At 39.9% G+C, this 12,816-nt stretch overlaps 1 protein-coding gene across 1 annotated transcript in view; it reads left to right on the top strand.

Moving 5' to 3' along the window:
* Positions 1 to 3,119, top strand: part of LOC145791452 (uncharacterized) — a 29,390-nt gene extending 26,271 nt beyond the window's left edge. The window contains exon 4 of the mRNA XM_082871804.1: positions 2,969 to 3,119. Within this exon, the coding sequence (XP_082727930.1) occupies positions 2,969 to 3,119 (151 nt within the window). The remainder of the gene's footprint in view (positions 1 to 2,968) is intronic.
* Positions 3,120 to 12,816: the final 9,697 nt, after the last annotated feature.

The following is a 12,816-nucleotide window of genomic DNA, read 5'->3' as shown; positions in this document are numbered from 1 at the left end:
TGATTTCTCAAGATCCATTATAGTTCTACCATAGGTTCTTCATCAAAGTTGGTTAACTTCTCGAGGGCTTCGTTGTGTGAGGTGAAGATCGAGTTTTTACACCGTTGATTTTGGGGGTTTCATCTCATTTCTTCTTCAAAACTTGACGTAGGGATTTTCTTAGAGTTATATATATATATATATATTTGCAAGATCTATATGCTTTTCAAAATCATATTTCGATAGCTTTGAAAATTGATTGTTGATTCAAGAAGTTGAGTGATTTTGAAAGTGGGTTTGTCTCTTGTTCTTTTAAAATGATCTTATGGGTTTTGATCTTCATTATTGATGAAAAGATGATTTTAGAAAGTTTTCTTTCAAAATATTTGATTTGTATAGTTTTGGTGAGAAAATCTAGAATTTGGGGATTTTTTTTTAAAAGACTGAAAATCGATGAATGATATTGTTATATTTATTTTGTGTGTCAAAATAAATGGATGCTTCGAAAATTTCTTATTTATATTTATATAAATGATGAATTTCAGGAAATATGAGAATTGTTGTTCATTTTGGAAATTATTGTTCAAAATGTTGAAATAGTCTTGAAATGACTAATTGTTGAGGATACTTGAGAAGAGGGAATTGTGTTATTCCATGGATAATGAATTGGAATGAAAGTATTTATATTCATCTTGTGTTATTGCCATATCAATTCATTTGATTACATTAGACTTTGAAAGTTGATTTGAAAACTTGCATTGAGTAAAGAATGTTGAGAAACAAGTTTTCATTGAATGGTTTTGGGGTAAATGCATTGGTAAGTCTTGATAGGTGGTGTAGATGATATCGAATAAGTTGGCCTGAGAGTCCGGGGTGAAAGACCGAAAACCCGGGCGGATAGGTGTCGAGCCTTCCGGTTAATACCGGTAAAAATGACAAATTGGTAGCACTTGTATAGTCTACTTGCAGACATCGACCTAGGGATTACAAAATTCATATTTACCTCTCTTGAAATGAATTGTTAAGTTTTGAAGAATTGAAATTGCATGACATCATTAAGCATGATGGTTTTCAAAGATGAAGATGTGATTTTCTTTCAAAAGGGCATAGCATGGCATATGCATTTTATCTCTTGAGGCTTGTATAAAATGTATATACTTTGTTAAGGATTTCGTACTGGGCTTTATGCTCACCCTACGGGATTTTTATGCATGAAAAGATGTGTTGATGCCGCCTAACTAAAGGCAAGGAAATGTGTGTTGAGAGCACGAGGCTCTCATTTTGCTGTGACTCTATGTGTAAGCCAAGGGCTGTATGTGTGTGGGTTTGAATAACCGTTTTGTGTAATCAGGCTCAAGCCTTGAAAACTTGTAAATCCTTAAGGGTATTTATTTGTTTATTTACTTATTGTTGGATTAATGTATTGTTGCATGAAGAACTATTGTATCATATAATGTAAGTTTGGAGATTTATATTCAGTTTTCCTTGAAAGAGTCATGATTGTTGTATTATCATTTGGGCTAGAAATTTGGGGCGTTACAAAATGTGACTTTACAAATTCATGCATCATATGCATTATTAAATACCTTTTATACTACAATAATGATTTGAACGGTGGAAAGTTGAAAGAGGGTAAATAATCTACGAGTCCAGGTAGTAAGTCTGGTAGTTTTGAGTTGTGTCTTGTATTTGGTACTCGCGCAGGTAGTCAAGGAGCCCAATTGCTCTGTCTGCGCTTATCATTGGACGAATGTAGGAAAATATTTTTGGGTGTCCACAATCTCGCCATTTCAAGAGTCGGCAAATGTGGAAAAACATGGTTTTGGGTGTCCGCGGCCCCACCGTTTCTGGAGTCGGTAAATGCATAAAGGAAAATTATTTTTGGGTGCCCATCACCCTGCCGTTTTTGGAGCTAACAAATGTGGGACTATTTTAAGTATACAAAATCTATATCTATGTATGTATTTGAATTTTGGGTCTTACTTAGAAGGTCATAGTATATTTACTACCCCATAAGAATTCCAGAAATGTTTACTTAACTTACATTTTGCACAGTCTTGCATATGGGCTTTGATACATATACATAATACAATAATTATAGAAAGATGCATTGCATGATCATGTGTCTTCCAATTAATGTTATGACCTGTTAAGTTCATTACCTATTGAGTTTTTGCTTACCCCCAAACTAACAATTTTTAGGAAATGAAGCTGAAGTGCTCCGTAAATGAAAGTTTGGATTAAAGAACACTTTTGGACATGAAAGCTTGTGTTGAATCAAGTTTTGCTTGTGTTAGAGATAGTTCTCTAAATGACTATGTGTAGTCGGATAATTTGTTGTAACAAGGATAAAAAAAAATTTGTTAAATCTTTCCTCACTCATTGAACTGTTTTATTTTTGGTTGTAAGTGTAATGAACAATCATTGTAAAGTTTAGGAAACAATTCAAAAGGGAAGGAATGTTGTTTATGTTACATCCTTCCATATGGTTTTGTTGTATTGCCTATTTTGTATTGGTAATGCCCAAAAGAGGAGGGGAACAAGAGGGTGCGTTTGTCAGGGCGTTACAAATTGGTATTAGAGCTAACCTAGTTGAATACCTGGAGCTTGTGGGAAGTTGCTTTACCACATAGGGATATTGTGTTAGTACAGAACGTTAGTTTGCCTTCTGTGTCTTATCTGTTGTGTGATTATATGGGTATGGAGTTAATCTCTTAGGATATGACTTGTGCCTATTGCAGTCATCGAAATCGTTTTGGAAAGGCACCTGATCAATGCTTTTTCCACTAGGAGGTCCTTGAGTGCCATGGGACTAGTCGGAATCTTGAGAAAGAAACTCGTATGTGCTTTATGTGTTTACGTGACTAGATGGTGTGCTTTATGTGACTTAGATCTCTGCATACGCATGTGTTTAAGTCATTGGTGATGTGTGGGTTGACATATAGTGTATGAATTATGAGTTAAATCCTTCTTCCTTACTTCTATAAAGGATGTATGGACACAATAGATGTCGCGACAAGCCACACAGAGGTAGTCAAGATATGCCGGCTGAGCAAGATTTACCTTCCCAAGAAGAAGGGGTAGGGCAAAATGATGCGGCCGTCCCTTCGGCCCAAGATGCAATGAGGGTATTAGCCTAAGAGATGGCAGGGGCTCTCCGAGAGTCCATAGAAATACTCTGAGCCAAGCAAGCGGTGAGGACGATAGATGACAGGACTCGAACATCTTTCTTGAAGAAGGAATTCTTATGTCCTAACCCCGCAGAGTTTAGTGGCGAGCCTGATCCCATGAAGGTGGATAAATGTCAAGAGCAAATTATTAATTCCTTCGAGATTCTGGACATTCGTGATGGAGAACTTCAGGTAGCACTGGCAACCTACCAAAAGGCAAGTCAATGGTGAAAGTCTGTTAAGCATAGAGTAAAGCATACTTGGGAGGCATTCACTCATGCCTTCGAAGCGAAGTTTTTGCCTCCTACGGCTAGGGAGAGGTTGAGAAGCAATTTGAGAAACGCCGGCAGTTGGACACCCAACTGGCAAAATTTGAGGCCACTTTGACTTGTCTAGCGCATTTTGCACCCAAGCTTATGGTGACTGAGAAGCGCCGGTGTTTTGAATCTAAGAAGAGATTGAGTCCCAAAAGCCTAACAAAGGTGACGGGTAATATGTATCAGGAGTGTGATAGGCTGGTGGAAGTCGCCGCTCATGCAGAAATTATGTTAAAGGCGGAGGAAGCTAGGCAAAGGCATAAGAGGTCAAGCTACACAAAATCTACGAGTGATTTTGGATCATCCGAGAAATCTGCGGGTTCATTTTCTTCCTTCCCGTCTATGCCTCAACAAGCTAAGTCATCGAGGTCTATTTCTATGAGCAGTTCTAGAAGTACTAGTCCCATAAATGTTACATATTTTCGATGTGGCAACAAGGTCACAAAGTAGGTGAGTGCAAATAGAATCCTAGTCATCAGTGACGAACTCGTTCTCGGAAGGGGCCAATTGCCTACATGTTACCATTGTAAGCAATCGGGCACATGAAAAGGTCTTGTCCACAGCTAGTCAGGACGGGGAATGCTTCTGGATCCCAAAATTATAGGGGTCGTCTGGCAGGTCGAGGTTAGCGATAGAATTATCAATCGGTTCAGTCTAGGCAGTCTTCCATGGCAGTACAAGGGGCCACATCAGCACAATCAACACAATCAGCTAACATTTTGGGAGGAAATATAGGTGAATAGAGCCCCAAGTGCGAGTTTATGCAGTCATTGCTTCTGACCAATCATCCAGACCATCAATGATGAGAGGTACTTATCTTATTTATAACACTTGGGCTAACGTATTGATAGACACGGGAGCATCTCATTCATTTATCGCATCAGCATTTGCATCCACGTTGGGCTTAACAGTGAACAACTAGTCTTCACTTATGGCTGAGTCACCAATCGGGGGGTCAAGTTGTCTTGAATCGGGGGTGTCATGGGTGTGTAATTGAGGTAGCTGAATGTCAACTCCCTTTTAATTTGGTAATATTGGAAATATCGGGGTTTGATGTTATTCTTGGTATGGATTGGTTGTCCTCTTATCGGGTTGTCATAGATTGTTATCGCAGAAAGGTTACGGTATGTACCATTGGTAGGGATTGTTTTTATTTTCTGGGGGATAGAGCCGAGAGAGGGTTGTCATCATTTTATGACCCACATAGTCGAGGCAAACTTATTTTTCTTCTTGCCACTATTGTAGATAATGAAGGTAGTGCAGTCCGTGGGATATTTCCTAAGGTAGTTTGTGAATATCCAGATGTTTCTCCTGAGGATCTCACCTAGTTACCAGCTCATTGTGAGGTAGAATTCTCTATAGATCTAGTGCCTATTACAACACCCATCCCTATGTCACCATATAAATTTTTCCCTACAGAGTTACTTGTCTTAAAGGAGCAATTACAGGAATTGCTCAACAAGTGTACACCTTAGCACCTCACCATGTTGGGAGCATTGGCTCTTTTTGCTACGAATAAAGATGGTTCGTTGCGATCATGCATCGACTATCATAAGTTAAATAAAGCCACGATCAAAAACAAATATCCCTTGCCCCGAATAGACAATCTTTTTTACCAACTTAAGGGTTCTCGTTGTTTGTCAAAGATAGATTTAAGATCGGGTTATCATCAATTGCAAGTGAAAGAAGAGGACATCCCTAAAACGGCCTTTCACACACGATATGGCCACTACGAATTCCTTGTGATGCCATTTGGTCTAACCAATGCTCCCACAACATTTATGGATTTAAGGAATAGAGTTTTCCAAGATTATCTTGATAAGTTCGTAGTAGTCTTCATGGACGATATTCTTATCTATTCACCTTCTGAAGAAGAGCACGAAAGACATCTCCATATTGTTTTGCAATTGCTTCGAGAACACCGACTGTACACTAAACTTGAAAAGTGTGAATTTTGGCTTTCAGTGGTGAAGTTTTTAGGTCATGTGGTATTAAAAGAGGAAGTCACGGTGGATTCTTCGAAGATTGAAACAGTGTTAAAGTGGGAACAACCTAAGAGCATTTTTGAGATTCATAGCTTTTTGGGTCTTGCCAGGTATTATAGGCGGTTTGCAAAGGATTTTTCTATATTAGTAGCACCACTAACAAAATTAACTAGAAAAGGGGTGAAATTCATGTATAATGAGTCATGTGAAAAGTCCTTTTCGAAACTAAAGACTAGATTGACCTCGGCATTGATCGTAATTATCCCAGAGAGAGGATTGGGTTATATAGTTTACTGTGATGCTTGTAGAAAAGGTTTAGGGTGCATTTTGATGCAAGAAGGCAAAGTTGTGGCATATGGTTCCCATCAACTGAAAACACACGAGAAAAACTACCCTACTCATGACCTTGCACTAGCAGCAGTCATTTTTGCTTTAAAGCTTTGGAGACACTACCTCTACGAAGAGAAATTTGATGTATTCTCAGACCATAAGAGTCTCAAGTATTTATTCTCCCAAAAGAATTTGAATTTGCGCCAAAGGAGGTGGATGGAATACTTGGCAGATTATGACTTTGAATTGCATTATCATCTTGGGAAGGCCAATATGGTGGCCGATGCTTTGAGTAGGAAGTCGATGAGTTCGGTTGCTAGCCTTGCCGTGAGGGAGTGGAATCTGTTAGGGGAGGGAAGTGAATTTGATGTGCAACTTAGAGAATCAACTAGTCAAGACACTCTATTTTCAATCTTAGCTCAGGCTCAGCTAACACTAGTTACACGAATTTTAGAAGCACAAAAAAGTGATCCGGAGGTAGAAACACTTAGACAGAAAAAGAAGAAAAAGCGTTGAGGGTACACTTTGACATGAGTATCTGTTACAAAGAATTTCTTTTCATACCAAAGTCATGTAGACATAACGTACTTCTAGAGTTTCATCACTCCCGTCTTGCGGTTCATCCTAGGGGCACGAAGATGTCATGATTTGAACTGCCAATTCTGGTGGAAAGGCATGAAGAAGGATGTAGCCTTATTTGTGTCTAAATGCTTAACTTGCCAACAAGTCAAAGCCGAACATCAAAGGCCAACCGGGTTGCTACAACCCTTACTTATAGCTAAATGGAAGTGGGAACACATCGCAATGGACTTTGTTTCTGGTCTTCCTAGAACACAGACAGGTAATGATGCTGTTTAGGTCATGGTAGACTGACTAACGAAGTCGGCACATTTCTTGGCAATGAGTGTAAGCGACTCAGTGGATTACCTGGCAGAACTTTATGTTAGGGAGATTGTTCGGCTTCATGGCGTGTCAGTGAGCATTGTCTCAGATAGAGACCCTCACTTCACTGCACGGTTATGGAAAAGTTTGCAAGCCGTTATGGGGACTTAGTTGACTTTTAGTACTGTTTACCACCCTCAAACCAATGGTCAATCTGTGCGCACAATTCAAATTTGGGAAGATATGTTGAGAGCATGTGTATTGGATTTCAAAGGGTCATGGGAGAAATATTTGCCACTAGCTGAGTTTGCCTACAACAATAGTTTTAAGGCTAGTATTGGGATGACAACTTTTGAAGCCCTATATGGACGTGCTTGTAGGTCATTGTGTGTTGGGTGGAGGTAGGAGATTCATCTATGCTTGGACCAGAATTGGTTCATGAAACCACGAAAAAGGTAGCTATCATTTAGAAAAGGTTGATCACGGTGCAAAGTCGGCAAAAGAGCTACACAGATAAGAGAAGGCGACCCTTGTCCTTTGAAGTAGATGACCATGTGTTTTTGAAAATATCGCCTAGAACATGTTTGATGAGATTTGGCCGAAGTGGGAAGCTATCACCTAGGTTCATTCCTTTAATATCATTGAACGAGTGGGGAAGGTTACTTATCGCCTTGCTTTGCCCCCACAATTATCTATGTAGTGATCCCGATTTTGACCTGTCTCTTTGCGGCGTTCCGGGCTCGGGTTGGTATGGTTTTGAACAGTGTTACATATCTTAGTTCCCTATATTCCCCTTTTTTTTGTTATCGGGTTGTAGCAGTGTGGTTAGAACAGGTAATGTCTCCAAACCTTTAGATGCGAATCCAACCTGAATTGTGCCTTGCAGAGTTATATCAGAAGTTAATTCTTTCATGTTTTTCCACTTCGCTAAGTATGTCGGGGATCAAGCTGCTCGGTCAGCTCACGGGGGTCCAAGGGGAAGTGCCCCTTCGTGGGTTCGGGGCAACGCCTAGGCGAGGTCGAGGGGTAGCGCCCCCGAAGTAAAAATGCAAAATGCATTCGAAGTTGCTTGTCCGCTCGAACGGCCGTTTATGCGCTAGAGCGAAGAATGTTTGGTTCCAGAAGTTTGACATGTCTGCAAAAGTACTGGGAAGGTGTATTTGGCGCTCGAGCGGGACATTCCACGCTCGAGCGGACCATGTTATATTAGTTCGTGAATCTGATATTTCAAATCATTTTTTCAGTCCTCTCTCTCTCTAAAACTCTCCAGAATTCTAGATCTGGAGCTTCGCTCTCTGGAAGTCATCTTCTCTCTTTGATTTCTCCAAATCCATTGGGATTTAGACCTAAGTTCTTCACCAAAGTTTGTTATCATCTCGAGGGCTTCGTTGTGTGTGGTGAAGATTGAGTTTAGGTATCGTTGATTTTGGGGTTTCATCTCAATTCTTCTTCAATACTTGAGGTAGGGATTTTCTTGGAGTTATATATATATTTTTGCAAATCTAGATGATTTTCGAAATCATCCTTCGATAGCTTTGAAAATTGATTGTTGATTCAAGAAGTTGAGTGATTTCAAAAATGGGTTTGTCTCTTGTTCTTTTAAAATGATCTTATGGGTTTTGATCTTCGTTGATTGAAGGAAAGATGATTTTGAAAAGTTTTTTTTCAAAAGATTTGAGTTGTACAATTTTTGTGAAAAAACCTAGAAATTGTGGATTTTTAAAAGAGATTGGAAATCCATGAATGATATTGTTATATTTATTTTGTGTGTCAAAATAAATGGATGTTTGGAAAATTTCTTATTTATATTTATATGAATGATGAATTTCATGGAATATGAAAATTGTTGTTCAGTTTGGAAATTATTGTTCAAAACATTGAAATAGTCTTGAAATGACTAATTGTTGAAGATACTTGACAAAAGGGAGTTTGTGTTATTCCTTGGATGATGAATTGGAATAAAAGTATTTATATTCATTTTGTGAAATTGGCATATCAATTCATTTGATTACATTAAATTTTGAAAGTTGATTTGAAAACTTGCATTGAGAAAAGAATGTTGAGAAACAAGTTTTCATGGAATGGTTTTGGGGTAAATACGTTGGTAAGTCTTGACAGGTGGTGTAGATGATATTGAATGAGTTGGCCTGAGAGCCCAGGGTGAAAGACCGAAAACCGCACAGATAGGTGTCGAGCCTTCTAGTTAATACCGGTAAAAATGACAATTTAGTAGTACTTGTATAGTCTACTTGCAGACACCGTCCTAGGGATTACCAGAGTTGTATTTACCGTCCCTTGAATTAAATTGTTAAGTTTTGAACAATGGACATTTCATGGCATCATTGAGCATGATGGTTTTCAAAAGATGAATATATGATTTATTTGCAAAAAGACATAGCATGGCATGTGCATTCATCTCTTGAGACTTGTATAAAATGTATATACTTTGTTAAGGATTTCCTACTGGGCTTTATGCTCACCCTACGGGATTTTTGTGCAGGAAAAGATGTGGTGATTCCGCCTAACTAAAGGCGAGGAAATATGTGTTGAGAATACAAGACTCTCATTTTGCTGTAACTCTGTTTGTAAGCCAAGGGCTGTATCTGTGTGGGTTTGAATAACCATTTTGTGTAACCCGGCCTAAGCCTTGGAAACTTGTAAAACCTTGGGAGTGTAGACGTCCCCGAACGTCCCGGGAGGGAAATCTCGTTCTGTTCATTTGGGCTCAATACAGTTCAGGACTCAAATGTCACGGTCCTGTGTCTAATCTCGCAGAGTGCAATGCAAGACCGATGAATCATCAAAGAGTTCAAATCTGGCAAATCGTTTTTGAAAACAGATTTTTTTGAAAGAAGTGCCAAACATTGACTGCTTTTCCAGATACAGAGTCGCCACCTAAATATTTTATTTTTGAGAAATTTAGGAAATCCTGACTCGTTGCCCGAGGCCACGTGTCCGTCATCACCAAAGTTGCCTTGGCTCGGGAACTTGGGTACGATTGGGGAAGGTCACTTCGTGAGCACCCCCGCTCGCCCGATCAAAGATCGGCCTCTACTAACCATGATATCTAGTTTTGAAAACATTATGCGTTCTTAAACCGGTTATTAGTCTAGATTTACTATGCGATGCGCACAGTATACAAGTATAGACTAGATCGCCTGAATTGGAACAAAACATTTCATGTTTGTTTTTGAAAACGGTTTTCTACTCGCAAGTAGGCTAAAAATGCAGATTTTGCCACCCTCCGGTGGGCTTAGAAAACATGGTTTTGCCACTATCTAGTGGGCTTAAAACTCACAGTCAATGCATTATTCCAATTCAGATAACCCAACCTTCACCCACAGGCATTCAAGCAGTTATATCACATAAGCAAATAGCCTCATGGTAAGCATGCTATCATGGTAGTCACTCACACAAATGCAAGGATGCTAAAGCATAAACACTTACTGAGTACTCCAAGCCAAAATAGAAGCTATGTTAGAAATCCATGTATGATCCTAACTATACAGAAATGCCTAATGCAACACATGCGAAAATGAAACTAAGATAGGCTCGGCTATTCTAAGAATGGCATGTGAAATGCTACGGCTAACACGTATTCAACTTGGAATTGAAATACGATGCAGTTAGTATGATGAGCCGAGCCCGGTGCATGCAAGACAGATGAATGGATGCAAACATGCGAGCATAAGTATGCTAATTGAAACATGCCCTAATCTAACCATCTTAAGCTGATTAATAAAAGGGAGAAAGAAGTGGGGTTGGAAGACATACATCACACACGCACACTTATTACAACATTGCCCTCGCTCGGAGGGTTCGAATGAATATTACACAACCAAAATAAATAACGAATTATTACACAACACTAATTACTTAACAAATGAACTAAGTAAGCAAAGTAAACTAGCATGCTATGCTACGTGCAATGGACTGCCTCAGCTCTGCTCGGAATGATGGAGGGTGTATGCATGCTCAATTTGCCTTGTCGGTAAATTCCATCGCGATGCCATGACTCGCCTTTGTTTGCAATTGAATCCAGAAACTTGCACAAAGCTCCGAGAGGCTGAAACTCCACTCTGGGAAGCTGTGGGAGGGCCACCGACCAGCTATTGGGCTTGGAGACCACCCACCGACCAGTTTATGTGGGAAAAACCAAAGGGGGTGGTCAGCCTGCCAGAAAAGCTGGTCGACCGACCAGTTCCTACCTCCAGTTTCTGGTTTTTCTGCAACAAAGGCAAGAGAAAGAGAAAGCAAGGCATTTGCAACACATGTGTGCACGACCACTCTCCCCGTCATTGCACAAGCTCTAGGGAGTGTGGTCCTCGATCCTCGTGCCACCAATCACGCATCTCGATGCATGATGGCCGAGGAATCGAATTGCACGACTCGATGTGAAATGAATGTACATATGAACGCAACAAGGCCTAAACTCCATCATGGATAATCCGAAGCATCGGCGACCGGGAATCGAGGCACGTTTCGTCACTTGGAGTACGAAACATTCCTCGTTTCCCGTGTTTGGACTAAACCCTACTCCAAACACAATGCAATATGCATGATATGCATGAATGCAATTCTAACATGCAATCCTAGATGCAATGCCACTGAATGACACAAACATGCAAGGGATGAAAATTCAAACATGCACCTAGCATATACAATGCCAACACTACATGGCATGCATAATGCTCAAGAGCTAAATGCGACTAACAACCTATGGCATACTCAATGCGACTAATAACCTAGCATACACAATGCGAGGAATGACATGGCATACACAATGCTAACAACATAACATGCACAACACATTGCAACATGGCATACACAATGCAAGGTGGACTTAAACCAATATGAGTGGACCTCAGCCACAGTCAAATCAGTGGCCATATGATGGAAATGAGACAACCGAAACACATGCAAACATGCACGATGCAAGGGACCGATTCTAAGGCATCAAATGCCACTCTACCAAAGCATTGCAAGGGATGAAAGATGGCATACAAACATGCAATTTCCAGCTCTGAAATAAGATGCTCAATGGTCCCAAATCATGGAAACATGCCACCCAATGCACATAATAAGCCCCGAAACTCAAAACTAGGCAAATGCATTGAACCACAAGTATGCAAAGCAAGCATTATTTGACCATGAGGCATGAAAATAGAGCCAAGGCAGTCCTAAATATGCACCAAATCAGTTCTAAGCATGGCCAAAAAAGGCTAACATGAAAGGCTAAAACAGCATGCGACATAGGCTAGTAAGCATGGTTTACATGGCATGTATATGAAGCACAAGAGAGGTCACCAAACCAGCCACAAATAGGAATATGGTATGCTAAAATATGCCCAAATAACCACTGAAATGTATCCAATGCATGCAAAAATGATGGGCTCCTTTGGAGGGCCATGAGGTGGATTACTCAACACATACAAGATAGACATGTAAAATGGCAAAACCAACTCTGAAAATCAGTTATGACAATCCTAAAACTCTCCAAAAAGGCCCTGAAATGGGTCAATGAAACATGTAATGAAAGGTCTCCTTGAAAGGCCTTCAGGAGGATTGCTCCACACATGCATGAGGGACACAAAATATGGCCAAAAGGGCTCTGGAAAGAGCTAAGGCAGACCTTAAAACTCATATAATAGGACTTGAAATGAGACTTCAAAGCATGTAAGATGGAGCCCTTTTGGAAGGCCAAAAGGGCCAACAAACAAGATAAGGAGAGAGGGGGTCACCCCCCTCTGATTTTGGCTCTCAAAATAGTATGTTAGCCACTGAAAATCCACTGGATTTCAGTGGCTAGAAGGCCAAACAAAGCATGCAAGAAAGGCCTAGATGCAAGGCTCAAAACAAGAGGCAAACAAGCATACAAGGAAGTAAATGACCTCAAACAAAAAAATGCCCTTAATCAAACATCAAGAGGGGCTCAAAATAAGACACTTTTAAGTTTATGACAAATCTCGAAAATGCTCATAAGTAGGGCTAAGATATGAAGAAAAATAAGCCTACAAAGAGGGATAGAGCATACAAGGAGGTATATGACCTCAAACAGAAAAATGCCCTTAATCAAACATCAAGAGGGGCTCAAAATAAAACACTTTTTAGTTTATAACAAAACCCATAAATGCTTGCAAATAGGGCTAAGTT

Source organism: Camellia sinensis, chromosome 5 (assembly GCF_055761805.1).
Source record: "Camellia sinensis isolate YWXY chromosome 5, ASM5576180v1, whole genome shotgun sequence".
NCBI lineage: Eukaryota > Viridiplantae > Streptophyta > Magnoliopsida > Ericales > Theaceae > Camellia > Camellia sinensis.
Note: the sequence above shows the minus strand (reverse complement) of the source record. Positions and strands in the feature narration are given on the sequence as shown.